The sequence below is a fragment of the Nyctereutes procyonoides genome, unplaced genomic scaffold, assembly GCF_905146905.1.
Source record: "Nyctereutes procyonoides isolate TBG_1078 unplaced genomic scaffold, NYPRO_anot_genome, whole genome shotgun sequence".
In the NCBI taxonomy this organism is placed as follows: domain Eukaryota; kingdom Metazoa; phylum Chordata; class Mammalia; order Carnivora; family Canidae; genus Nyctereutes; species Nyctereutes procyonoides.
In genome coordinates, this window is record NW_026575139.1 from 37357562 (window position 1) to 37385049 (window position 27488).

Below are 27488 nucleotides of genomic sequence, written 5' to 3' on the forward strand. Positions count from 1 at the left end.
TAATTAGTGCTGTTTTGATTATATTCTCTGTTTTTATTCTGCTGTTTCCTTTGGGAGGTAAATCACAGCGTGGGAACAGGGATATTTAGCACCCAACTAAAATTTGCTTTGCCAAAACAGATAGTTCAGCTAAGAGTAAGCTTGTGTGCTATCAGAAGCACACTGTAAAGCACTGAAATACGGCATGTGGCATTAGTCTTTTTTTCTCTAACTGTGCAAGAACCCTGTCCTGAGGGGCCATGGCCTTGGCTCATGGGAACTTGTGTGATGGCCACTTTACATCAGCATTGTCCTGGCTTCATGAAAAGATATGGAAATGTGAGTAGAGGGAGCAGTCGAATGCTCTTTCTAAGTGGGAATGAAGAAGGGGTTGAATGGAGAGTGCTTCTTTCTTTGACTCTGGCAGTCATTTAAGTTTCTCTGTTCATAATGGAAATAATGAGCTGGTATTTAAATCTACTTTTTAAAATTATTGGAATTTTATAAAATGATTGAAATTGTCTGTCCCTGAATGAACTAATCCAGCAGAGGCTGGGGTTCCACTGTTCTGCCCATTGTCCCCTATGGGCCTCTGAGGAGTCCCTTCTTTTGTTTATTCATCGGTCTTTTATCTGCTTTGAGCACTCTGGCTCCAGTTTTGAGATAAATTCTGCTCAAAATAGCAAGAGGCAATCCTGATGGATGCTACTGCATTAAGAACGTGCTGAGTATCTTCACCAGAGGCAGCAGATTCTGAGGCTGGATTTTTCTCACTGGTGAATAAAACAAATGAGGACAATTAGGCACTGCTAAGATAAAAATCGCTGTCACAGTTGTTTTTCTGAGCATAGTGACTGCTTCTTTAAACATCTAATTGAATTCCAAAACGAATTATGCTTCCATTCAGGTAAAATGAAATTTATAATGTTGAAATTTGTATATTAATCTATTTTTTAAAGATTCTATTTATTTATTCATGATAGTCATACGGGGGGGCGGGGGCAGAGACACAGGCAGAGGGAGAAGCAGGCTCTATGCAGGGAGCCCAATGTGGGACTCGATCTCGGGTCTCCAGGATCACACCCTGGGCCAAGGGCAGGCACTAAACCGCTGCGCCACCCAGGAATCTGAATCTGTATTTATAATCTGCTAGTGAGGTTAAATGACCCTGTGGTTTTATTAAAGTTTGTGTATTAGTCACAGTTTTCCATAAAAACAGCTCTGTTCCCCTTTCACCCTCCCCAGGGCTGGAGTTTGTGATGGAGAATCCAGAGACACATCCATTGTATGGTCTGGCTTGGGACACTAAATCTAATTCAATCCTTACATTTTACAGAAGGGGACCCAGGCTCAGAGGAAACTCTTGAAATTTTTTCACAGGAGTGAGATTCAGTGTGGTATTTTTAAGCACCATAGTTTAAAAGTCATTTATCATAAGACAAAACCAATATTGCAAAGGTAAACTAAAGAGGGCAGCTCTTGAGCAATATTATATCAAGTTGTAATTGAGGTAAACAATCGATCAAAATCTAAGTTTAGCTAGTGTACATATTCCTTGGAGAATGAGATCCCTATCAGTACAGTATCTGATACATCACAATTTAAACACTCTTACTGCTTTCACGAGCAAGGGCAATTCTATACGACCAGAATATAGCAGTTTATAAACAAAGTCCCTGTCTTTCAGGTTGGACTCTAAGAAGCGATAATTATAGTGGAGAAAATAAATAATAATTAATAATGACAATTCTCATAGTTATCAAAGAATGAATATAATCATTGTGTACGAGCTACTGCGCCCTTCACTGGCATTTTATTTAAACTTCCCTATTCTTTGCAGCTACATAAAGATAAATGTACTTGGGTTGCTGAGGGTGGAACCTGCTTGGGTCAAGGTCCCCAATCCTGCTAGTCCTCGTGGACGATCTTGACTGAAACTGCACTTTCTCGTCCAGCAAGGAGGCAACTCTCTTTGCAATTGCTTCCCAAATGTAAACCGACAGGGTGCCAACTCAGACTCGCGGTTATTTGGGTGGGGGCAGGGTGGAAGACAGTTTGATAGTTTGTTCGGTTCGTTTAGTTAAAAGTAGAAAGATGGGATCCCTGGATGGTCTAGTGGTTTAGCGCCGCCTTAGGCCAAGGGCGTGATCCTGGAGACTGAGGTTCGAGTCCCACGTCGGGCTCCCTGCATGGAGCCTGCTTCTCCCTCTGCCTGTGTCTCTGCCTCTCTCTCTCTCTCTCTGTGTGTGTCTCTCATGAATGAATAAATAAAATCTTAAAAAAAATAGAAAGATGAGGATGGAGGAAGTGGCGATCTTAAGTTGTTACATGTGTGTAACAACCCTTTTGACACAGCCCCACCCTTGAAACCACACGCCGTCAAATCAACTGTTAGAGAAGCGTTCTTATCTCACAACCTTGTGGCCGGTGTCCCGGCAGCAGGTGGCGCGCAGCCTTAAAGCCGTCCACGCCTCGGGTCCCTCCTGCCGCCCTTGGCCGGGCGCGGACGCGGGCCCAGCGCGCCCCCCTCGCGGGGTTCCGCAGCGCGGGCATCGCCCACACTCCCCGCCCAGCCCCGGCCGCCCCTCCTCCTGCCCACCCTCTGGGCGGGGCCCGGGGGGCGCGGCTCTCGGCCGGGGGAGGCGGCCGCGCCGACTGCCCCGAGCTGCGGCGGCTGCGAGGCGGCCAGTCTTCCCCCGGCGAGCCGGGCGCGCGCGGCCGCGATGAGCTGGGAGCTGCTGCTCTGGCTGCTGGCGCTGAGCGCGCTGCTCGCGCTCCTGGTGCAGCTGCTGCGCTTCGTCCGCGCCGATGGCGACCTGACCCTGCTGTGGGCCGAGTGGCAGGGGCGACGCCCAGGTGAGGCCCGGCCGCGCGCCTCCGGAGCGGGAGGCCGGGCTCCGTGCGGCCGCCCCCGCGCGCCCCGCAGCCCTGGGGGCGTGCAGCCTGCAGCCTGGGGCGGCCGGGGGTGGGGAGGACGGAGCCGGGCCGAGGTGGCTGGCGGTCGTGCCCCGTGGTCTCCGGTCGGGGTCGGCGAGGGCTTGCCCGCGGGCCGAAGCAAGGGGGCGCTGCGCTGCGCTGGGCGGGGCGGGGCGCCCTCGGGGCTCGCGGCTCCGACCGGCTCCCCGCTTCCCTGCTGCGTCAGCGGCGGGGCCCCCTTGGAGAAACAGCGCCCGGCCCCGCAGTTTGTGGGCAAGCCTTCTTTCGAGAACCGGAGCCCGGTTTTTCTACTTCCTGAACTTGTTCCTTCTCCCTGAATTGTGAAATAAAATGAGATAATCCGGAGTGACTCCCCTAACTAGCCGAGGTCTAGAAGTATCTCCCCAGTTAGAACTGGATTTGGCGTGGAGAGAGATCATTACTCGCATGCTCAGGGGCGTTCAGCCCATCCCACTGTTACCTGTACCCTGGTGAAAATTTGGTGTCGTTCACTAAACACATTCTTTGTGCGACAGCGATGTGCTCCGCCCTTTGCACACCTGACCCCTGGCCTTTACGGACTCTTACAAAGTAGGCATCATTAATCTTACTTTCCACACAGGGAAACCAGGCTTTGGATCCCTAAGGACTTGGGGCAGTGGGGTTTCCCTGGACTTCGTTTCCTGGACCCAAAAAGCATGTGAGGAACTTTCCTGGGAAGCGATAGCAGTTCAGGAGATAGACTCTGCTTTCAAAAAGGTCCTGGGAGGGAAGGGAAGAGATAGGGCTCCTCAGGGTGTCAAACCTGGTTCTTGAGAATCAGATAAAATCTCAGATGGTACCGTGTTTTGTGTCCCTCCAAAGCCCAACCCTACTGGACAAAATTTTATTCCTTAATGTTTCATTTCTCTCGTTGCATTTTCTTGGGAAGAACATCTGGAGTGCTGCCATTATTGGGTGCATGGGAAATGCACCTATGCGAGGTCAACGCTACAAAGCTATGGCAAATAGATGGTTGGGATTGTCAGGCCTTCTCTTGATGGGTCTTTCTCTTGCCTGATGGCTGCCTTGTGGCTGCTTTGTGGACATTTACATTTGACCCCCAGCGCTTTTGTGTTAACTTGGACTTTGAGATTACCTAAAAATAGCTTTTTTAAAAGAATTTAATTCTGCAAAAGTCATTGGATCCATCAGTTATGGCAAGTGGTGAAGAGGAAGAATGTTGACGATGTCTGAATGAATGAATATCTGACAACTAGTTATATTAAGGTTTTCACCTATTAAGCAAAAATTAAAAGTTGACTAAAACTAATTTTTAAGAAATTTGTTAATCTGTTCAATGTTTTGCTGGAAAAATAATTTTGAAGGATTTTAAGATACATTTAATTACATTGCTATTATTATGAACTTATGTAATAGGCTAATTTGCATACTAATTTGATAGGTTATCATTTATCTAATTAGGTTATTTATCTAAGTAGATAAATGACATTAAAAGTTATTCTGCAGGGATCCCTGGGTGGCGCAGCGGTTTGGCGCCTGCCTTTGGCCCAGGGCGCGATCCTGGAGACCCGGGATCGAATCCCACATCGGGCTCCCGGTGCATGGAGCCTGCTTCTCCCTCTGCCTGTGTCTCTGCCTCTCTCTCTCTCTCTCTCTGTGACTATCATAAATAAATAAAAATTAAAAAAAAAAGTTATTCTGCAAATACTATAATAAAATTACATGGTAATGGCTTTTAAATTTTAATTTAACTTTTAACTTAATTTTTAAATTTAGTCATTTAAAAAAATGCATTGACTGAAGAATAAGCTTTCTTGAACTTTTTTATGTATAAAGCACAGATATATGTATGTACAGTACATAAACAGATATATAGTATATCTGGTGTTAAAATTTCATGGGAGAGTTTTTTGGAAACAAAAATGCTTAGAAAGACTACTGAGGTTTGGGAGAGTGATAATAAAACAAAGTTAAAGGCACATGGAGGGGATCCCTGGGTGGCTCAGCAGTTTAGCCCCTGCCTTCGGCCTAGGGGGTGATCCTGGAGACCCAGGACCAAGTCTCGTATCAGGCTCCCTGCATAGAGCCCGCTTCTCCCTCTGCCTGTCTCTCTGCCCCCCTCTCTCTCTCTCTCTCTCTCTCTCTCTCTCTCTCTCTGAAATGTCTCTCATGAATGAATAAATAAAATCTTTAAAAAAATTGTTTAAAGGCACATGGTGATGCACTCAGGTTCCCATCAGGTTCTCAGAATAATTTAGACTGGAAAGATGGGCAGACTCTATTAAGGTACAAAATATATGTATTTTAAATAAATAAACAAATTCTCCTTGTCTTCTCCATAGGTTTATGTTTTTGTCACCTTAAAAAAATAGATAATATATTCACATGCTACAAAATTTAATGATACAAAAATAATATGGTGAAAAGTTGCCCCCAGCCACCACATATGCCTCTCTGGAGGCAACTAATATTTCCCACCTAGAGAAATTCTAGAGAAATTCTCCATCTTCCAAGCATATATATCACATGGTAAAATTTAAGGGTGACTAATTTTAGATCCTGCTCCTAGTTCCAGAAAGATCCCTGGCACTAGTCCAGAGTAGGGAATGTCACCAGCAGCACTGTGCCAGAGGAAAACTTGGGTTTTAGTTGGCAATAGCCTCCATCTGAGTGACCTGTGAGATGACTGCCAAGAAAGATTAGGCAAGCCTAGGAGGCTTGTCATGTCTGAAGCAACAAATGGCAGTGCACAACAGATGCCTTCTAAATAACTGCTTGTATGTATCTGCCTCTGTGCTGGACCCTGGGACGCCCCAGTGACTGAGCCAGCCGTTGTGGAGACCCCATGGGTATCCTGGATCCTTCCTTTCTGGCCACTTCTCTTCAATAGGAATATTGACCAACTAGAGTTTGTGCAGAGGGATATGAGCCAAAGAGTGGGGAAACCTGAAGCCACGTCCTCTGAGGGAAGGTCGCAGACGTTGGAAGTGTTTATTTAGCCTTCGAGAAGCAAGAGATGAGAGAATTTAGGGAAGACACGTAAGCCATCTTCAAATTCGCCAAGGATTGTCATGTGCAGTCAGGCCTGATGTATTCTTAATGTTGGCACAAGGCAGAGCCGCTGCCAACTGCCACAGGGCAGGAGAAGTTAAAGGTATATCACAGTATAAGAAAGAATCCTTGGGGATCCCTGGGTGGTCGGCGGTTTGGCGCCTGCCTTTGGCCAGGGCATGATCCTGGGGCCTCGGGATCGAGTCCCACGTCGGGCTCCCAGCTTGGAGCCTGCTTCTCCCTCCTCCTGTGTCTCTGCCTCTCTCTCTCTACGTCTATGATGAATAAATAAATAAATAAATAAATAAATAAATAAATAAATAAACCTTTTTTTTTTAAATAAATAAATCTTAAAAAAAAAAAAAAAAAGAAAGAATCCTTGACCCCTTGAAGGATGAGACTCCTCCAGAAAAGGAGGGGGTGCTTTGGAGATAACTAGCTTCCTCATCCTGTGAAGGAATTAAGTAGACATTAGTTAGTAGCTTGAGGAGAAAATTCTCAAACTGGGTTGGGGTTGAACTCTCTCGTGAAGTTTTCTGTCTAACTCTGAGAATCTGCTTTCAGAGACTCTGTAGGGGTGCCATTATGTCTGCTAGATTCTATGGAAGTGGTAAACAAAAATTGATGCTAAATACAAGTTTTCTTCTTCAGGGTGGGAAGAAGGGGGCCAGAACTACAGGTGAACTAAGGTCAGCATGAGCCTGGGGGGTTTTCATCATTGGTTTTAAGTAATATTTGCTTAGTAGTGTAAACATGAAGAAATTTTTATTAATTTTATGCTGGTTAATGAGTAGTTAACAATATTTACTCTGTAGTCTTGGGTATTACAGAACTTTGGAACAAGGAGTTTTCAATGAGTGAATACATGATTATCTGAATATACATTCTGCTATTCCCGATGGAGTCCTCTGTTGTGCATTTCCATAAAAGCACATCATATGATAGGAAGACGTTGTAGCCTAGACATAGGCTATTTGGGATGTTTCCAACTTTAGTTCAGATCTTTACATGAAACCTCTTTTCTGAAGGCAAGGTGTATTTTCTTGAATGGCTAAGAAACAGTTGGGCTTTAAAATATTGATCATATTAAAATGTGGACACCATGGGCTAGTCGTCAGAGTGTGGGCTTTGGAACTAGATGTACTTGGGCTTATATCCCAGCCCTGCTAGGGTTGTTGGGTCTTTACTCAACAGTTACTGGGCATCCCCGGTGGCGCAGCGGTTTAGCGCCGCCTGCAGCCCAGGGCTGATCCTGGAGACCCTGGATCGAGTCCCCCGTCAGGCTCCCTGCATGGAGCCTGCTTCTCCCTCTGCCTGTGTCTCTGCCTCTCTCTCTCTCTGTGTCTCTAGGAATAAATAAATAAAATCTTAAAAAAAAATACTCAACAGTTACTGATGGAGTTCTTACTATATTCCAGGCTTTGTGCTAGGCCCTGAACAGTGAACAAGGCAGACAGGGTCCCAGCCTTAAGGGAGTATGCAGTCTAGTGAGGCAAATTCATGTGTATGATCCTCAGTTTCCTTTTTTACAAAATTAAGAGAATTCTTATTTCATAAGTTTCTTGTGAAGGTTTCAATAAGGTAATGTGTTTAAGCACATAGAAGTCATAGAACTATATTAAGCCATTATAGTTAGTAACCCCATTGCCCCTGGCTGAACACATGAGAACACATACGTTATTGCGTGAATATTTTATGTTTTGCTGCTAAAAAGTCTATTTGTTAAACAGGTTAGCAATAATTAGTTGACATTTCATTAGGCACTGAATATGTATCAGACACTGCTCTGGAGACTTATTTTAACTCATTTTTCTCAACAGTGCTATGAGGGAGGTTTTATTATTTATCCAGTGGAAAATTAAGGAACCAAGTTTTCTCATGGAGGCATTTCATTGTTCTGGGTGACAGAACCAAAATTTGAACCCTGGCCGTCTCCAGAGCTTATACCGTTAACCTGACAGTTAGGTTTTAGATTTGACTAAAAGAGTAAACTGATTTCCCAATTTTAATTTTTATGATCTAAAATCAGAAGTCTGTGTGGTAAGTGATGCCTTGTTTATTGTTTTTTGCAAAGATATTTGAGAAAGAAAGAGAGCACGAGCGGGGGATGGGGGCAGAGGCAGAGGGACAAACTCATTCCCCATTGAAAAGGGAGACGGATATGGGGCTTGATCCCAGGATGCTGAAATCATGCGAAGTCCAATGCTTAACCGACTGAGCCATCCAGATAGCTTGCTGTTTTTGATAACACATATTTTAATAAAGGAAGTACACAGGAGTGTTGTACCACAATGTACCACAATACCACAATATCCTGTCCTACAATGCAAGTTAAGTTTTTCATTGGAGAAAAGGAGAATAAACCACTACTCATTGCTTGAGTGCTATAACATTTTTTACAGTCTTTAACAAGAACATAATTGGGCAGGCAGAGTATAGCATTTCATTTCTCTATCATGTGCATTTCATCTTGGGTGAGCAGTTATTTTCCAAGATGGAAGCTCAGGCATTTGGGGAGCACTTTTACAAAATGGCCTTCACTTGATAGGTATCAGATACGATTGGCAAATGGGGAAAACAAAAATCCAGAATGATTCCACCGTGCTGTACGGTAGAACTTGGTATATTCAGAGTCATCATCAATACCTCCATTGCAAGAAATCAGAATAATAGAAATCAAAACTGTCGTGGGGAAAAAAACAAAACAAAACTGTCATGGGACCTTTAGTGATCATCTTATCTGAATCCTTCATCATGGGTAATGAAAGTAAGAAGGTGAGTCCAGACAGACTTTTTGTCCACTTAGTCTTACCTTTCTTAGTTGAATATATAGATAAATAGACCCTTGGAGTCAGACCATCGAGTTTACAAGGCTCACCCTAAATAAAGTCTGGAAAATGCACCCAAGAGTGGAATATCCAACATAATGTGTTGATAATTGTTACTAGTAAGATTTGTATTCACGCTTTTTAAAAAAATTAGGTAGGTGCTTTCTGAGGATATTTAATTTAAAACATTTTTAAGTCACTTTATTGAAGTATGATTAGCATGTTAAAAAACTGTATATTTAATGTATACAACTCAGTTTGAGGTAAGTGTATACCTGTGAGATCATCACCAGAATCAAGACCAAAATATAGGATATTAAAAATTAGAAACTCCACACATTATGTGTTCATATTTAGTGGTAGTGTTTAAGACTATCCTTTTGGTAATCTTTTATTTATAGGTATAATCCATAACTTATTTTCTGCCTTTACTCCATACTTGTTTCTCACTAGAATGGGAGCTGACTGATATGGTGATATGGGTGACTGGAGCATCGAGTGGGATTGGTGAGGAGCTGGTTTACCAGCTGTCTAAACTAGGAGTCTCCCTTGTGCTGTCAGCCAGAAGAGTGCAGGAGCTGGAAAGGGTGAAGAGAAGGTGCCTTGGTGAGTAAATCTAAAATGGCAGCAATGCTTCCTAGAAATAAACCAGAATCCAAATTCAAATACAATTTTGAGAATTTTAGAGGAAAGAGTGGGATTTTCCTGGGCAATCCACTCTGGTTCCAAATGCTTCAAATGCTCAGATCCAAATCCTCTTCCTTTGGGCATCCTCTCATTAGCTGCCCTGGCCTTTTTCTTCTCTTTTTCTGACACCTTTCTACTTTTCTTTGTTTTGTTTTTTAAGTTTTAGTTTTAATTCCATTTAGTTTACATACAATGTTGTATTAGTTTCGAGTGTACAATGTAGACATTCAACACTTCCGAACAACACCCAGTGCTCATCACAAGTGCCTTCCTTAATTCCCATCACCTATATCCCCCATCACCCAGCCACCTCCCCTCGGGCCACCATCAGTTTGTTCTCTATACTTAAGAGTCCACTTCTTGGTTTGCTTCTCTCTCTCTCTTTTTTCCCTATACTTGTTTGTTTTGTTTTTCAGAGCTTGCTTTGGCAGCACATATACAAAATTGTTTTGTTTCTGAAATTCCACATATGAGTGAAACCATGTGGTATTTGTTTTTCTCTGAATGGCTTACATCACTGAGCATAATATTAACTCTATTGCATCCGCATCGTTGCAGATTCTTCCCATTTCTTTAGTTGGGTTCTTTGTTTTTTGGGGGTTGTTTTTGTAAGTATCCAATATATATTTTGGATACTAGCTTTTTGCTGGATATGTCATTTGGAAATATCTTCTCCCATTCCAGAGGTTGCCTTTTAGTTTTGTTGATTGTTTCCTTGGCTGTGCAGAAGATTTTTATTTTGGTGTAGTCCCAATAGCTTTTGTTTCCTTGCCTCTGGAGACATAGCTAGGAAAAAGTTGCTACAGCTAATGTCAAAGAAGTTACTGCCTGTGTTCTCTTCTAGGATTTTTTTTATTATTATTATTAAGTAGGCTGCACACCCAGCCTGGAGCCCACCCAGCCTGGAGCCCACCATGAGGCTTGACCTCAAGCGACCCTGAGAGCAAGACCTCAGCTGAGATCAGGAGTCAGATGCTTAACCGACTCAGCCACCCCTCCCTTCTAGGATTTTGATGATTTCCTGTCTCACATTTAGGTGTTTTATCCATTTTGAATTTATTTTTGGGTATGGTGTAAGAAAATGGTCCAGATTTCATTTTTTTGCATGTGGCGGTCTAGTTTTCCCAACACCATTGTTGAAGAGACTGCCTTTTTTCTATTGGATATTCTTTCCTGCTTTGTCAAAGATTAATTGACTGAATAATTGTGGGTTTATTTCTGGATTTTTTCTGTTCTGTTCCATTGATTCATGTGTGCCTTTCTACGTTTCTTTTGCTCTGACTCTTGGTATTAGGGAATGACCACCAATTCTCTCAAATGCTGGTGGGTTTTCAGTGACCACAAATCTTACATTCTTTTATCTTAAAGAACAGTTTGGTTCTTATGTATGGCATACATGTATGTAATCATAGAAGCTTAATTAGAAAGGATCCTTCATTTTGATAAAATGTCAGATATTAAAGTCATATGGGATACTGTAATATTTTTATCAAAATGAAAGAACAAAAAATGAAAGAACAGGCATTAAATTAGGTCTTAAGATGCAGCTTGAGATAATATTCGTATTCACAGAATATAGAGCGACAATGTTCATTTTTATTTTTTGGTTTGAGTTTGGTATAGTTATGTTCACTTGAAAGCAGTCTCAAGTAATAAAATAAAAATGTCTCATGGGACATTTAGTACCTAAAATTAGATAATTTTGAATTTTCAAGCAGACCTTTTTTTTTTTTTTTTTGGTCATCTCTCTACTTGTCATTCCTTTAACATCTTTGTTTTAGTTTGCTGATGATGTTAACCACCCAAAAAAGAGAGTCAGTAGCCAAGGCCTCTTGTGTTTTGCACTGGAACACTTCTTATGGTGATTGTTCCTCCAGCTGTTGAGTTTGCAAGTCCTATACTGGCAGAAAAGCACCATGTCGGCATTTCTTGGCTGATTATTTTCCTTTTTTCTGTCTGATCATTGGTGCAAACATTTCCATTTCTTTTAAAACAGGTCATGTTTCACAGTTTACACTTTGCCCATAAAACCTTTCTACCTCTTATGTTTTCCCTACTGGCTTATTTTTCTTATTGGCATTCTAGTTGTATTTTGAAGTTAGAGTCTTATTCTTCTGATGAACAGTAATAGAAAGGGCCAGTATAGGTCAACATGTTTTTTTTTTTTTTAAGAATTTTATTTATTTATTCATGAGAGACACAGAGAGAGAGGCAGAGACATAGGCAGAGGGAGAAGCAAGTTCCTCGCAGGGAACCCAATGCGGGACTCTATCCCTGGACCTGGGAACACGCCCTGAGCTGAAGGCAGATGCTCAACCACTGAGCTACACAGGTGTACCTCAACATATATCTTGATTGGCAATTTCAGGATTGTGTCCTGTTCCTTGTTTGCTTCCTGGAATCCTTTTCTCTGGAAGGAAGATTCTGTGTCATGTGACTGTGGAATTCTGAATGCCTTACGAGTATAAAACATAAATGTTTTTTTTTTTTTAATTTTTTTTTTTATTTATTTATGATAGTCACAGAGAGAGGCAGAGACACAGGCAGAGGGAGAAGCAGGCTCCACGCACCGGAAGCCCGACGTGGGACTCGATCCCGGGTCTCCAGGATCGCGCCCTGGGCCAAAGGCAGGCGCCAAACCACTGCGCCACCCAGGGATCCCCATAAATGGTTTTTATTTTTCTTTCTTTTTTTTTTTTTTTAATCTTTTTTTTAAATTTTTATTTATTTATGATAGTCACAGAGAGAGAGAGAGAGAGAGAGAGAGAGAGAGAGGCAGAGACACAGGCAGAGGGAGAAGCAGGCTCCATGCACCGGGAGCCCGATGTGGGATTCGATCCTGGGTCTCCAGGATCGCGCCGTGGGCCAAAGGCAGGCGCCAAACCGCTGCGCCACCCAGGGATCCCTGGTTTTTATTTTTCAATGTGTGTTAAAGAGCAGCTATACTCTGTGAACCTATCATAAGACAAATATACCTCTGTACTTGAAGAAATAGCTCTAAAAAATTTTTTTTAGCTTGTAGCATAATCTTGATTTCTTCTAGAGTCTGTTCCAGTGTTAGACTATATATATTCCAATTGAAGAGAGCCATTCTACTTCCTGTGTACCCAGCCAGCTTTTTGTCTGATAAGATGTTTCCTTATTACCACCAGTCCTCTTGGGCACTGAGAGAAATTCTTCTACAAGGCCACCCAGAAATGAGTTCGTTGCCAAGTCCAGTTGTAAGAGCAGGTATTAAACTGAATTCAAGTAGAAAGAAGCTTGATTGAACTATCTCATGACTTCTACACTAATTTTTAAATGTTTTTATTTAGAGAATGGCATTTTAAAAGAAAAAGATATATTCGTTTTACCGCTTGACCTGACCGACAGAAGTTCCCATGAAGCCGCTACCAAAGCGGTACTCCAGGAGTTTGGTAAAGTAAGGAGCTATTTTGAATTGATAAGTCTTGCCTTGATATAGCAACAACAGAGATTCCTGTCTTTGTTCTATCATTGAAAGGGCTTGGGGCAAATGGGTCCATGTAGTGAGATCAGTGCCCATGAGTCTCTTACACTCGAAGTCGTTGTCTTTATGCAATTAGTACTTTCCATACCTTAACAAGTGCTAATTCCTTGATATGGAACACAAGAAGGTAAAAATTCACTCTGCCTTTCATTTTTATGACATTTAGAAATTCCGTAGGTGAATTCTGGTTTTTATTTTATCTCTTTATTGCTGACTTCTGGAAATTCACCATTCCGTTGATTTTCCAAGTTAATGATACCACCAGCCATCCCTAAGAATTCCATCGTTCCATTTACAGGTCATCCTCAAAGTGCCCCTTTTTCTGATTTTATTTAACTAGATCGACATTCTGGTCAACAATGGTGGACAATCCCAGCGTTCTTTGTGTGTGGACACCAACCTGGATGTGTTCAAGGAGCTAATGGAGCTTAACTACTTAGGGACAGTGTCCTTGACAATGTGTGTTCTGCCTCACATGATCGAGAGGAAGCAAGGAAAGATTGTTACTGTGAATAGCCTCCTGGGTATCATATCTGCACCCCTCTCTAGTGGATATTGTGCCAGCAAACATGCTCTTCGGGTAAGGCTGCTCAAACTCAACTCTGATGGTACTGATCTAAATAGGCATATGGGAGATATGGCCATCAATGCAAGAGGTCATTGGAATTGGGCAGTGATGTAGGGAGACAGCAAGAGACCCAAGGAGACCTTTGGTGAGGACATCCCCAGAAGATGCTAAAGACTTAAATCTCACATGCCTCTTCTGAATTCAGCAAACATGTATTGAGTATCTATCTACATTTTTGCCATGCCCTTGCACTGCCACAGATCCTGGGGATATAAAGATAAGAAACTGTCCCCACCCTCAAGAAATGTATAGTCTAGTCAACCTGTCACCCATATCCTCATGTCTACCACATTTTCATGGCAAATTTGGGATCTACCCCTCGTTTCTTCCGCACACACTTGAGGATGTACTTGTCCTTCCTGTTTCTGTGACTTCTTTATCCTTCCCCATTGTAGTTGGTATTTATCACACACACACACACACACACACACACACACACACACACACACGAAATAGGAGCTCCCCATGGGATGATTAGCCCTAGGTTTTATATCACTACTGGGACTGGGCTTGACTCTATTGACCAAGGCTTCACTGAAAGAAGAAAATCTAGTCAAAGCAGAGGCTAGGAGAAAATCTTGATTTGGGTTGCATAACTTACTAGATGTAAATGTTGGAAGCAAATGCAGTTTTAGTGCTGGCTTAAGAGTGGATATGAAGAGGTATTAAATTGTAACATGGAACAAATTAGAGCCTAAAGCCAAGACACATAATTTATAATTAATGCTGTTGAGGGTCAATGTAAGTAGAATGTTTCACTGTTGGAATAATGAGATGCAACATCTGAATGGTCATCACACTTTCATGAAGATCTGAAACTTTGGTTCTTTAGGGTACCCTGTTTCTGCTGTGGAGAGCAAACAGTTGCAAACTGGTGAACCAGGATGCTACCCTAATGATTTCCCCATATTTGGTAATAGGGTAGTAGTCACTTCCTGCAAAACAACTGGGCAAGTCTCAGGCAGACAGATGAGGGAAGGCAGCCAAGTTTCTCATTGACATGCACAGTGCTTTCAATAAAACACAACTGCATTGTCTGGCCTGGCTTCCAGGACTCACTGTTTTATTACTGGATTTGATCCTCTGATACAAGGTAGCAGGTTGAGACTCTAGTTCCTTAAGCCAGTAGCTGAACACTGGCACCAGGAGGCACTTTTTTGAAGAACAGTTTCCTACCCTGATTCCTGATAAGCTGTAGAGTCAATTTGTTTATCGCTGGAAAGTTCACACCCTATACCAGTTGTGACTTCAAACAAAGAGATGTATTAGCATCTGAAGGATTTGTGTTCATGGTGTCCTGTCTCCTCTTTTGTTATAGAAAGGCAAAAGGTTAAGGGTAGGGGAATTCCTGAATTTACAAAGCCTTTTTTCCTGTCCATCTGGGTCAGGTGCTTTGTAAGTCTGTCTGACAGTGTGAACCCTTACAGTCTGTTCGTTAGTGGTCAGCATTAAGAGCTGGTAACTGTTTAATGTTACCATAAATGAACACACTCTGGGTTAGCTGTTTAGGCTTTTCAATAGTTAACTCAGCTTATACAAATGTAGTCTTTGAACATTTCCTAATTTAGGAAAAAGAGACGAGGAGAAGTAGATGTTTACTCCCTAGTTGGTCTTGAAATGGCCAGTATCTTAAAGTCTAGAGGGTCTGGCTTGTTTTTACAAAAGCCGTCAAGTTAAGCAGTCGTATTACATTTTTAACCAGCCATGTACTCTCTTGCTAACCCTAAACATTTTGCTGAAATGAATTGTCCATTAAAATAGTAATAGAAATAAAAAAAGTTAAATCCTTTCTAATAATTTCTGTTAAGTACTACTAACCCCTCTCACTGCCTCTGGTGCTAACATTGGCACTGTAGACCACTTTGAGGGATAAAAGAAGCCCAACCTCAGTGATTCTTAAAGGAGAACATACACCTTTGGAATGGGGAGCTGGGGACTGGTGTGAAGGTATGTCTGAAAAATCTCCAGGGATAGTTTTTCACTTGTGTAGCACCTACCATAAAAAAAATCACTGATGTTATGAGCCACCACTGTCAAAGGGGTGAACTATTCATACTGGAAGATGATGACACCTAAGGATGCCTGTTCTAGATTCCTCCAGTATTACAGTTAAAAATGTTTAATAAGCTTGCCGAGTTCTATTACTTTGTCCTTTACTTGGCATTTCAAAACATATTTTGATAATGGGCCACTCTTGTCCCTCATAAAAAGTTGAAGAAAAGTAATTCCATGCTAATAGCAAACATGAGATATGTATATTTAATTTTATTTGTTGCCCTTTTTTTTTTTTTTTGGCCTCTTAGGGTTTTTTTAATTGCCTCCGGGTTGAACTTGCTGAGTACCCAGGTATAGTAATTTCTAACATCTGCCCAGGACCTGTGCAATCAAATATCGTGAAGAACTCCCTAACTGAAGAAGTAACAAAGGTAAAAATGTCTAGCTGGAGAATAATTTGGATGCTTTATTAGTTATCTATTTGTATTATACCACTCTGTCTCAGGGCTTAAAATTTTTTCTAACATGTTAGACTAACATGTTATCACATTATGAATTGTTTACAAAACTTAACTCATGGCATTAGGAACACTGTTAAGGTTAGCTGATGGTGCTTTGGCATTCAGTTTTAATAAAGGCTAAAGAAATTGATAAGATACTGCTTAGAAGTAATCCACTATTATGTGGGCTGTCAGTATTTTTAAAACCCAGTTTCTATCAATTCACAAGTTATAGCAACATTGAAAGGTTCTATGTGGCTGAATTTTAGTACATCAAATCTTACTGGAATTTCAAAGAGGGGCTAAAAGTGAAAAAGCCTTGGTGAATTGTGATAATTTAGGTTAGCTTCACCTGTACCAACCAACCACAAGCCTGTGTTTCCCTTGGCTCATGGATTACGCATAGTGAGTTCCCCAGTAGATGACAAATGTCTTCTGAAGAATCCAGTATCACTCAATAATACAAAATCCCACTAAAGATCATGAAATTTTCTTTCTTCTTCATAAAGATCACTTTCTACTGAGATGTAGATCGATTTATGATTCTATGTAAAAGTTTACAAATTTATATTTTCACATTTTCTGTGAGGCTCTAAGGTAAAATAGAATGAGCATGCTGTTATAGGAATCAAGTGACTTGGAATGTAGACCTGGTTACTGCTAATGATCTGTGTGAGCATAGAAGAGTCACTAACTTCCTGGCCTCAGTTTATGTATTCATAGAGTGGTGGTGGGTTAACTAGATGAGCAATACCAGATTTGTTCACTACCAGAAACTGCTTTTATCTTCTTCCTCCATTTTATCCCTATGAACTCCACGTTTTATAGAATTTCACTTGCTAAATATATTAATACTTTGTTTAAAAACTTTCATTGCCAAAATGACATATAATTACCAGTAAATACATTAAAGGCGATCTAATAAAAGCAAAGAACTTTCATCTTTTATTTAGCCTGTACAATCTTATCTGGTAAGTGTATGATTTCTTTTAGCTTTTTGAAATTTTACAAATAGCTTATAGACAGACACTCATTAGTACCTGTGGGGCTACGAAGGGGAATGAGGTCCCAATGAAAAAGTCACTAAATGACCTATGCATCCTTTCTAGCTTAAGAGTTCTATGAAATATCTTGGTTAAAATACTCAGCATTCACTTATTTTTTTTAACGTTTTCTTAGTCTATAGGCATTGATACAGTCCAGTCCCACAAGATGGCGACCAGTCGTTGTGTGCGGCTGATGTTAATCAGCATGGCCAATGATTTGAAAGAAGTTTGGATTGCGGATCAACCTTTTTTGTTAGTGGTATATTTGTGGCAATATATGCCAACCTGGGCTTGGTGGCTAACCAACATATTAGGGAAGAAAAGAATTGAGAACTTTAAGAATGGTTTGGTAAGACCAGTTTATACAATTCTTAATCAGTCTTGTAGTAAAGTTATGGTATTTTTTAGTGCTTGAAAACTTTTTAGTAACCCTCCACCAACGTGATGTAAGAATTGTGTCCCCCATGCCTATCTGTTGGTTTATTATAAATTACTACTGGTCTTGGAGAAAGAAGTTTCTACAAGGTAAAAACAAATCATACATTGCCATTTTATCTTCAACACTTCCTGACTGATTGGTGTATGTGTCAGAATACTCTTTTGCTCCTGTTCTTCACCACAAGTTCCTACCTCGTATCATCTCCTTGGGTTGCTACCTGGCATGCCCTCCCAATTTCTCCCCAGGACATGTACCTTAGCTCTGTGCTTAATGCTCTCAAAGCACTCTTAACACTCACACACTCTCTGTATAGTGCTGCTTCCTTTGGCCTCATTCTGGAAGCACTGTGTACCTATGAGATGTACCAAAATGTCCGTGTCTGAAAAAAATATAGTGATTATTCATTCTTTAGGCCCTCATTCTTACAGAAAAGTGAGGAATGTTTTGAACTATTTCTCAGAAAATTGTGACCATCACAGGAGTTTAATGTATAAAGAGCACAGAAAATGTAATGGGTTAAGCTAAAAATTATGGATACAATTATGCAAAGAAAGCCCATTTCTGTGGATAGTTTTTATTGTTAAAGTATTTTTTCAATGACTACTAGAAATAAGGTAGCAGGGATCGATACATAAAGAGAATTATTCAGTGGGAGCATACAATATGTATCATTATATAACCTACCAATATTTAAACAATCCACAAATTGTTAGGCACTTAATTTGTTACCAGTTTTTGCAGGACAGTGAACATGAATCTGTGAAAAAAGCAAAAACAAACTAAAATACTTAAAGAGACTTAAAGATTATAAAACTTCCATGATACACTAACAAGTCCAGAGCTTGAAAAAAATCATGAAGGGGGCTATTCATTTCTACCAAGGTGTAATGTGGGCCGTTTAGAAGTGTTTTGGTAATGTTGGGATATAGAAATGTGGGATGGCTCCAAAGGTAGAGCTTCAGCAAAGATTTACATGTGAATTTTAAAGTCAGAGGACAGCTGATATAGTGATATTGTGCCCATTGATGGATAAGAGTTGAGAATGAAAGGCCTCCATACTAGAGAGGTGACATAGCATCCTGGTTAAGAGCTTGGAGCCTCGTACCAGGCTCCCTGCAATGAAATCCCAGCTCTATCCTATGACCTCATCCCTCAGTCTCAGGCAGGTTCTTTCCTGTAAGTCAATCTTCCCATCTACAAAATGATGCACTTAGTCATAGGATTGTCATGGCGATTGAGTTAGTTAGTTTATGGAAAGCACTTAAAACATATCTTGGAACGTTATGTTAGAAACTAGCCCTTAATGCTTTTCTTTTGATGGTAGTAGGATATTTAGCTAATAGTAAAGATCATAGAGTTAAGCAATAGGGTGAAGAGAGAATACATTATAGAAGTGATTGTTTTTGAAGGAAGAGGGGACCAGGGCTAGAGTTTTGGTACTACAGTATCAATTGTGCTATTTGGAATGTCCACAGTAACATTATTTTGTTTTGTGTACAGATCATCTAACTGTAAAATGTAAATATTACTCAGTAAATCAAGCATTTGATTATGTCTAGTCTTTGCTAAAATGATGGCCTTTCTCTTCCTAACACCAACTTTAATATATTGCTTATTACGTGGTCTTTTCTTTTTAAAAGATTTTATTTATTTGAGAGACAGAGACAGCAGAAGCAGAGGGGAGGGGCAGAAGCAGAGGGAGAGGAAGAAGCAGTTTCTGCTGCTCAAGGAACCCAACATGGGGTGGGGCTCAATCCCAGGACCCCAGGATCATGACCTGAGCCGAAAGCAGGTGCTTAACTGACCAAGCCACCCAGGTGCCCCTGCTTATTGAATGGTCTTATTGCTAATCACTTTTTAAATGATTATAGACGAGGCATCCTTTCATGTCTCAAGAACATTTCTGAGATAAAATACATTTTTTACACTCCATATGACCTTAAAAATTTTTTTTCCTTTTGTACTCAGTTTTCTCTTCCCTTTTTTCCCCACCCATTATTTTGTATTGCATGTATATATGCAATACAGATATATATATAGATCTCCTTTATTAAAGAACTTTTTAAAATATTTATTTATCTATGAGACACACACACACAGAGAGGCAGAGACACAGGCAGAAGGAGAAGCAGGCTCCATGCAGGGAACCCGAGGTGGGACTCGATCCCAGGACTCCAGGATCAAACCCTGGGCCAAAGGCAGGCCCTTAAGTGCTGAGCCACCCAGGGATCCCTCATATATCTATCTCCTTTTTGAAATTTGCCTATAAGGCATATATATTAAGGTAATGCCAATAAAGCTAAATGTACTTGTTGATAATACTTGAATTTCTGTTTAGAGTAGGAACATTATGTCTGGAACTTTGTTTTTATGAGTGTATATCATTTTTCAGGATCAAGAACAATAACTGCACTGAATTGTTATATTTTTTTATCTTAGTGCAAATTGTTAGAAGTGGTAAATGCATATCTTCCCAAATGAAATGTCATGTTTTAAGGATTATTGAGTTGCCTTGGTTTACTCTGTTAAGCAGTGTACTAGAAATTCATAAATCATTTTAGAGTTGTCTGTCAGATACTTAATTCTAAATACCCTGACCAATTCTTTGTATTTATTTAGTTTTCTTTTTTAAAGATCTATTTTTTTTTTTGAGAGAATGCACATGCATAGGTGTGAGCAGTGGGGGAGGGGCAGAGGGAGAGGCTCTCAAGCTGACTCCATGCTGAGTGTGGAGTCCCAATGCGGGGCTTGATCTCACGACCCCGATATCATGACTTGAGCTGAAATCAAGAGTTGGAGGGCTTAACCATGTGAGCTACCCAGACGCCCCAATTCTTTGTATTTATTATAGGTATGAAAGACATGTTGGTCCAGAATAATAATAAGACGTTTCAGCATTTAAGAAGTGGCATGAGCAGATGCCCATGATATTTATGCCTGATAGAGGATGTAATAATACTAAGCCCTACAGAGATATTTTTCTGTAGATCTAGAATTCTGGCTATGACTTTTATTCTAATTTGAGCATTTGCCAGGTTTTAAAGGATTCTTAACAGTGAATCATAATGATATAGCTCCTAAAAACAGAAGGAATTGGTAAAATAAAACAAAAAAAAACTAGTAAATATGAGGTAAATATGAGGAGTTGATTCATGTTCTTTCACTTTGTTATAGGATGCAGATATCTCTTACTTTAAAACCTGGAAGACAAAACATGATTGAAGGAGTGCTTGCATTTTTTTAGACCGCTGGAGGAAGAAATGAAAACTGCAATCTTCTTATACACTGAAGATTAACTTCGGATTTTATTTTTCAGTAGATAAAGCTTTTCTTTCAACATGTAATAATAAATAAAAGATTGCCACGAATCTTGCAATAAAGATATTAACACATGCTGCATTCTTGGATAAAATGGTTTTTGTTTTTTTTTTTTTTTTTTGGTACTTGTTTCATTAGTTTCAGAGGTAGAGTTTAGTGACTCATCAGTTGCATACAACACCCAGTGCTATTTCAAATGCCCTCCTTAATGCCCATCACCTTGACAACCCATCCCCCTACCCATCTCCTCTCCAGCAAAAAGCATTTTGAAATGCTTCAGCATATATTTTTAAAATCTAGGTTAGTAGAAATGCTAACCAAAAAATTATAGCAACCCACTAGACATAAACGTATGGACTATTATATGAAACAGAGTGCGGGATAATGAGCAGATATAAAGATGTAGCTGAAGTGGACCTGCCTCTAAGGTACTTAAACTCTCAGAAGACCTGACAGGTACAAGTGACTATAATTTGAAGCAGTGGGTAGGGCTCATAGCAGCCATTATTAGACATCTGTCCTATGGCGTTTGCTGTTGAGGTGCTTTGTAGGAGATAATTCATTTATTCCTAACAGCCCACTAAGGTATGCATGGTATTATCCACCTTTATAGAGGAAGAGATGCTCAAAGCAAGTAGGTATTACTTTCCCAAAGTCACAGAGCTAGTAAGAGGTAAAGCTAGGATTAAATTCAACTCAGGAAAACTCCATTGGCAACTCTTTAGTTATTATTAATTTTACTTTTTTTATCATCAAGAGGGATGTAGAGAAGAAAAATGTTTCTTTTTTATAAGCAGTTAATAGTTTAGCTAGTCAACATACATAAAATAACTAGAATAGTTGGGTAAGTTCGAGGCCACTCAGGTGGCTATCCTTAACAAAAGGGGGGAGGTGACAGGTATACCATGGGGTACAGCAGCAATGGAATAAATGAACACATGGCAACATGCTTATATCCTAGAAGAGTGGCAATGAGTAGAGGACATAAATGATGAGCCATAACACAATTCTGTTTACATGCACTTAAACTTACATGCATGGAAGGTAGCGCTCATTTTATAAGAAAACATACAATAAAAAGATATACATTAGATTTATTAAAATGGTAACTCAGGATGAGGAAGGCAATGAATGAGGGTACAGTATGGGGATAAAATCTAATACACAAGAGGGCTCTTGCACAACCAGTGATGAAAACGGGCATTATGATTAATTGAATACACCACACCTGAGGTTAAAAAAAAAATTGTTGGAACAATTCTAGAATGCTACAAAATAATGTCACATGGCATGGTACTATAAGCACAAATAATTAAGAAAAGGGAGAGATTTGAATATAGAATAGTGCAAGGTGAACATGATAATCACTATGCTATGGAAACTCCTCCGGGGCAGTTAGAATAGTGTGGAAATCCTTTGTGGAGAAGGTAATTTGCACTGAGCCTTGAAAGGGTGGAATTTAGATGGTTTCAAGAGACTGTTATCCAGGTCAGTTCTGTCATTAAATCTCCAAGACCTTGTCATTATGGTCACCAATGTTTAGGGTTTGTTGAGAGTATGCCAGTCTTCCAGAATGTAATGAATGAAAACTCACAGCATAGTATGAGGATGAAGGAACGAGTTCGGTTTGCTCAATTACTCCAGCCAATGAAGAGTAGAAGAGGCATAAACAAAACGATCTTTACAAATTCATCTGTATGGCATTTTTCTATGACATATACAATTATGTACCTTTCTGTGTTATAAACCCTCTCTTCCTCGGTCTTTTTTGTGAGCAGTCCAAGATGGAAAGGCAGCTTTTTGTCAAAGATCGTCAAGAGCTATGAAACCAACTGTTCACATACATTTAGAAGTTTATTATTTTGCTCTGACCTCTCATTTCCTAATCATCTCGACTGGCCCTTTGAAATAGGAAGGAAATGATGTGCTCATTCTATCAATGCTGAAAGTGAGGCAGAGATGGGGTTGTGCAAAGTGACAACTGGTGAGCCGGTTAGAAGAGTCACCAGCAGAAGCTATGGCTTCAGGCTTAGTCTGCTGACTACTGGGTGCTGCAGTAAGTCACATCAGACCTCAGGCACAATCAGTTATTCAGGGGCGAAATAAACATCTTATTAAGTAAATAAATAACCTATTATTTTTAACACCTCTACTGAAGTATAATTGATGTACTATGGCTCCACATATTTAAAACATACAATTTGAAATGTTTTGACATGTAGGCCACACTTGTGAAACTATTATTAGCACAATAAAGAGAGCAAACATATCCCTCAGCCTCCAGAGTTCTTTTGTGCCCCTTTTTAATTGCTGCCCCTGCCTATCCCACCCCAGGTGACCAATGATGTACTTTCTGTCACTATAGATTTGTTTGCATTTTCTAGGGTTTATATACATAATGCTGGTGGGAATGTAAAATGGTACAACTGATTTGAAAAAGTTTGGCAATTTCTTAAAAGTTAAAAATACACCTACCATATGATTCAGCCATTCTAGATCTAGGTATTTTCCCAAGAGAAATGAAAACATATGTCCATACAAACACTTGCAAATGAATGTTCGTAACAGCTTTTACATAATAGTGCCAAACTGTAAAAAACCCAAATGTCCATCAACAGATGAATGAAATAAACATATTGTGGATTATTCCATACAATGGAGTATTAGCAAGAAAAATGATCTATTGATACATGCAACAATATGGCTGAATCTAAAAGAAGAGCATCTGAGTCTGGATTATTCTTTTTCAGGAGATTTTAAATTAAAAATTCAATTTATTTAATGGTTATAAGATATTGGGATTGTCTATTTCATCTTTTTAAATTTTGGTTGAGTTTTAGTAGTGTGTGGCCAAAATCAAGAGTCGGATGCTTAACCAACTGAATCACCAGGCACCAGGAAGCAGCCATAGCTTAATATTTTTTATTGGCTACAATGGATATGGAATTTAGAAAATGCTTACCATTTTTTAAAAATTGAAATATCACTGACAGATAACATTGTATTAGTTTTAGGTATATATAATGATTGAATATTTGTATATATTATTCTGAAATGATCACCACAGTATGTCTAGTTAACATCTGTCACCATACAGAGTTATAAATTTTTTTTTTTTGTTTGTGATGAGAACTTTTAAGATATACTCTTAGCAACTTTCAGGCGAGCGATATGGCATTATTAACTATAGTATCATGCCTCCCCATGACTTATTTATAACTGGAAGTTTGTACATTTTGATCTTCACCCATTTCATCCTCCCCTACCCTCTTCCTCATGCAACCATCAACTTCTTCTCTGTACCTATAAGCAGCAAAAGAATGAAAATTCTGTTCGTATTATGAAAATTTTTCTCCTATTTCTTTCTGCCTTTAGATATCTAAGACACTAGTAACCACTAGTCCTAGTGGGTCAAGTAATTCTCCAGAAGCAGTATATTTAATTGAGAAGAAATTCTTAAGGAGTCACATCTACAGAATGGTCTCTAGCAGTCACTCATTATGTTGTACCCAAACACTTAATTCTGATGAACAAGATAAACCTGTATCCTTTCACATATATCAAAAAGATACTGGGAAAGGAAGGAAAATATTTTATTGGAAGATGTTTTATTAAAAGCTTTTAAGGTTTCTGAATTAAAGCATATGAAAAGAAAATGAATAGATCATATGAAGACACTCAGACCATGTTAAACGTTAAAACAGCACGAAGTTTGAAAATACTATAAAATTTAATATTTCGAATAAATATAATCACATTATGCAACTTTCAATAGGACCCATTATCATTACATGAAAACACTGATATATGTGTATATCTTCTAAGTAAAAGTCAACATTGTTGTTGACTTCTGTAAGGCAAGTCACTTATCACATATTTAAGAAAACATTAAGAAACTCATTACATATCTTATACAAATGTTTCATATTTGCTAAAGTCTACTACAGTTCATAGGGCACAAATATTGGCCAACTAGTTCTAACTTTTATGTTAGACAAAGTTTGTTTGCTTTTTTAATCATTAAGATAGCTAAGAGAATCAACTTTACACAGCTTGCTTTTCCCAGGCATCTGACTTGTAGGAGGAAAAAGAGAAGTTCAGTGAAATTATAAGGAATAACATTGTTACTCTTCTAGAATGAAAAAATAAAAACATCTCAATTGATGATAATACACTTACAAGTCAAAAGGGGCTCTAATACAAGTGTATGTGGAGAGGTTTTGAAGAATAAATTGGATATCCCAAGGGAGGATCAGCTGCTTGTACCGTAAGGTTTCTTAAAAGTAGTGGATGAGCTTGTATACTATATCGTTCCTCATCATCGTTTGTGGCATAAAGCAATTCCCATGAAAGATTGGCCCACTGACCTCTAACAGCTTCAGCATTTAACTTCCCAACTTGGACCAACATTTCTTGAAGAGTAAGTACTCTCCCAGTGTAAACTCCCTTTAAAGTATAAAAAGGGGGATAAAGAGATTACATTCAAGCCTTTATATTTTATTTATAAACTCAGAGAAAAATTCCATTGTGGTTAGGCAAATTTAAACAGAAAGTAGTGTATTAAAATGTACACACAAGTTACTTGTCTTCATGATCAAGAATCACCTCTATTTGGTAGCTCTCTGAATAAGCTTGAAATGACATTCATTCAATAACCCAAACAGCAAAATCTCAGCACTTCTCTTTCCTTTCCTTCTCTATTCCTTCATCCCATCCGGCTTCAACAGAGTTAAGTCAGTCATAAATACTAGTCAGTGGATAATTACACAATAGACTCTTTTTAAAAACAGTGTTATTGAGATATAATTCACATTCCATACCATTTACTCATGTAAAGTGTATAATATTTTTAGCATATTCAAATATATATAAATATCTCTACAATTTTAGAACATTTTCATGACCTCAAAAAAGAAACCCTGTACTCTTTAGCAATTACCCTCCTATCCCTTTATTCTCTCAGTCAGAAGCAACCACTAATGTACTTTCCATCTCTATAGTTTTGCCTTTTCATATGAATGGAATAATAAAAAATGTGGTCTTTTGTGACTGGCTTCTTTAACTTAGCATAATGTTTTCAAGCCTCATTCATGCAGCATATATCAGTATTTCATTTCTTTTTATGGTGGACTAATACTCCATTGTATGGATAAAACACAATTTCTTATTGATTCATAGTTGATGGATACTTGGACTTTTTCCACCTTTTGTCAGTTATGAATAATGCTACTATAAACATTGATGTACAAGTTTCTATGTGGAACTATGCTTTCATTCCTCTTGGGTGTATGTGTACTTAGGAATAGAATTGAGTCATATGGTAACTCTAAGTTTAATCATTTAAGAAACTGCCAAAATGTAAAATGATTCTGCCAGCACTATATTAGGGTTCTAATTCTCCATATCCTCACCAATACTTATCTGCTTTTTTAATTCCAGCCATCATAGTATGTCCTATATGAAGTGATATATCAACGTGGTTTTGGTTTGCATTTCTCTTATGCCAAATGATGTTCAACATCTTTTCATGGGCTTATTTTTGCCCATTTGTATTATCTCCTTTGAATAGATTATCTATAGAGATACTTTGCTCATATTTTAAATAAAAATGCCCTTTTATTATTGAGTTTTAAGAGTTCTTAGAATATTCTAGTAACAAGTTCCTTATCAGATATATGCAAATATTTTTCCCTTTCTGTGAGTTGTCTTTTCGCTTTCTTGATTGTATTTTTTTTTAAAGATTTTATTTATTTACTTGACAGAGAGAGAGAGCATAAGCAGGGGGAGTGGCAGGCAGAGGGAGATGGAGAAGCAGGCTCCTCACCAAGCAAGAAGCCTGATGTGGGGCTCATTCCCAGGATCCTGAGATCATGACCTGAGCCAAAGGCAGATGCTTACCCTACTGAGCCACCCAGGTGCCTCTGATTGTATCTTTTAAAGCACAAAGGTTTTTTTTTACTCTAGATGAAGTCCTATTTATCTATTTTTGTTTTGTTTTCATGCCTTTGGTGTTATATCTCAGAATCCAAGGCCATATTTGAGATATAAAGATCTACTCCTATGTTCTCTTCTAAGATTTTTATAGTGTTAGCTCTTATATTTAGGTCTTTGAGTTCATTTTTGAATATAGTATGAAGTAAGGGTCTGCAGTTGGCTGAATACTATAACTTAAAGAAGACATATCCCAGTCCTAATGGTAGCTGTAAATTTTATTTGGACTATGTCTTTGCTGATGTAATTAAGAATCTTGAGTTAAGATCATTCTGAATTTAGGTCATCTTAAATCCAGTGGTTGATACCCTTAGAAAGGGATGGGAGAACTGACATGGGGTATATAGAAAAGGCAGCCATGTGAAGACAGAAGCAGTGATTGGAGTTATGCTGACACAAGCCAAGGAATGTGAGAGGTCACCAGCAGCTGGAAGAAGCAAGATTCTTCCCTAACATCTCTGGACAGAGTGTGGCCCTGATGGCATCTTGATTTCAGGTTTTTGACGTCCAGAATTGTGAGAGAATAAATTTTTGTTGTTTCAAGCCACTCAGTTTGCAGTAATTTGTTGCAGCAGCTCTGGAAACTACTACAGAGTCCA

At 39.4% G+C, this 27488-nt stretch overlaps 2 protein-coding genes across 3 annotated transcripts in view; one reads left to right on the plus strand and one right to left on the minus strand.

Moving 5' to 3' along the window:
* Nucleotides 1–2593: 2593 nt before the first annotated feature.
* DHRS7 (dehydrogenase/reductase 7) lies at nucleotides 2594–20979 on the plus strand. Its single transcript, XM_055303632.1, has 7 exons — nucleotides 2594–2835; nucleotides 9231–9383; nucleotides 12779–12885; nucleotides 13313–13552; nucleotides 15904–16026; nucleotides 17275–17490; nucleotides 20755–20979. The coding sequence occupies exons 1-7, from the start codon at nucleotides 2703–2705 to the stop codon at nucleotides 20800–20802; spliced, it is 1020 nt and encodes a 339-aa protein (XP_055159607.1). The 5' UTR covers nucleotides 2594–2702; the 3' UTR covers nucleotides 20803–20979.
* The window catches only part of PCNX4 (pecanex 4), a 45949-nt gene continuing 39215 nt past the window's right edge, over nucleotides 20755–27488 (minus strand). For both annotated transcript variants that reach the window (XM_055303630.1, XM_055303631.1), the window contains one exon: nucleotides 20755–25344. In XM_055303630.1, the coding sequence (XP_055159605.1) occupies nucleotides 25093–25344 (252 nt within the window). In that variant the 3' untranslated portion in view covers nucleotides 20755–25092. The remainder of the gene's footprint in view (nucleotides 25345–27488) is intronic.

Excerpts from the sequence above, each read along its gene's own strand:
- DHRS7 (XM_055303632.1), top strand. The coding sequence starts at position 2,703 with ATGAGCTGGGAGCTGCTGCTCTGGCTGCTGGCGCTGAGCGCGCTGCTC. Across the intron at positions 13,553-15,903 it reads CCAGCAAACATGCTCTTCGG|GGTTTTTTTAATTGCCTCCG; the intron begins GTAAGGCTGCTC and ends TTGGCCTCTTAG. Across the intron at positions 16,027-17,274 it reads TAACTGAAGAAGTAACAAAG|TCTATAGGCATTGATACAGT; the intron begins GTAAAAATGTCT and ends ACGTTTTCTTAG.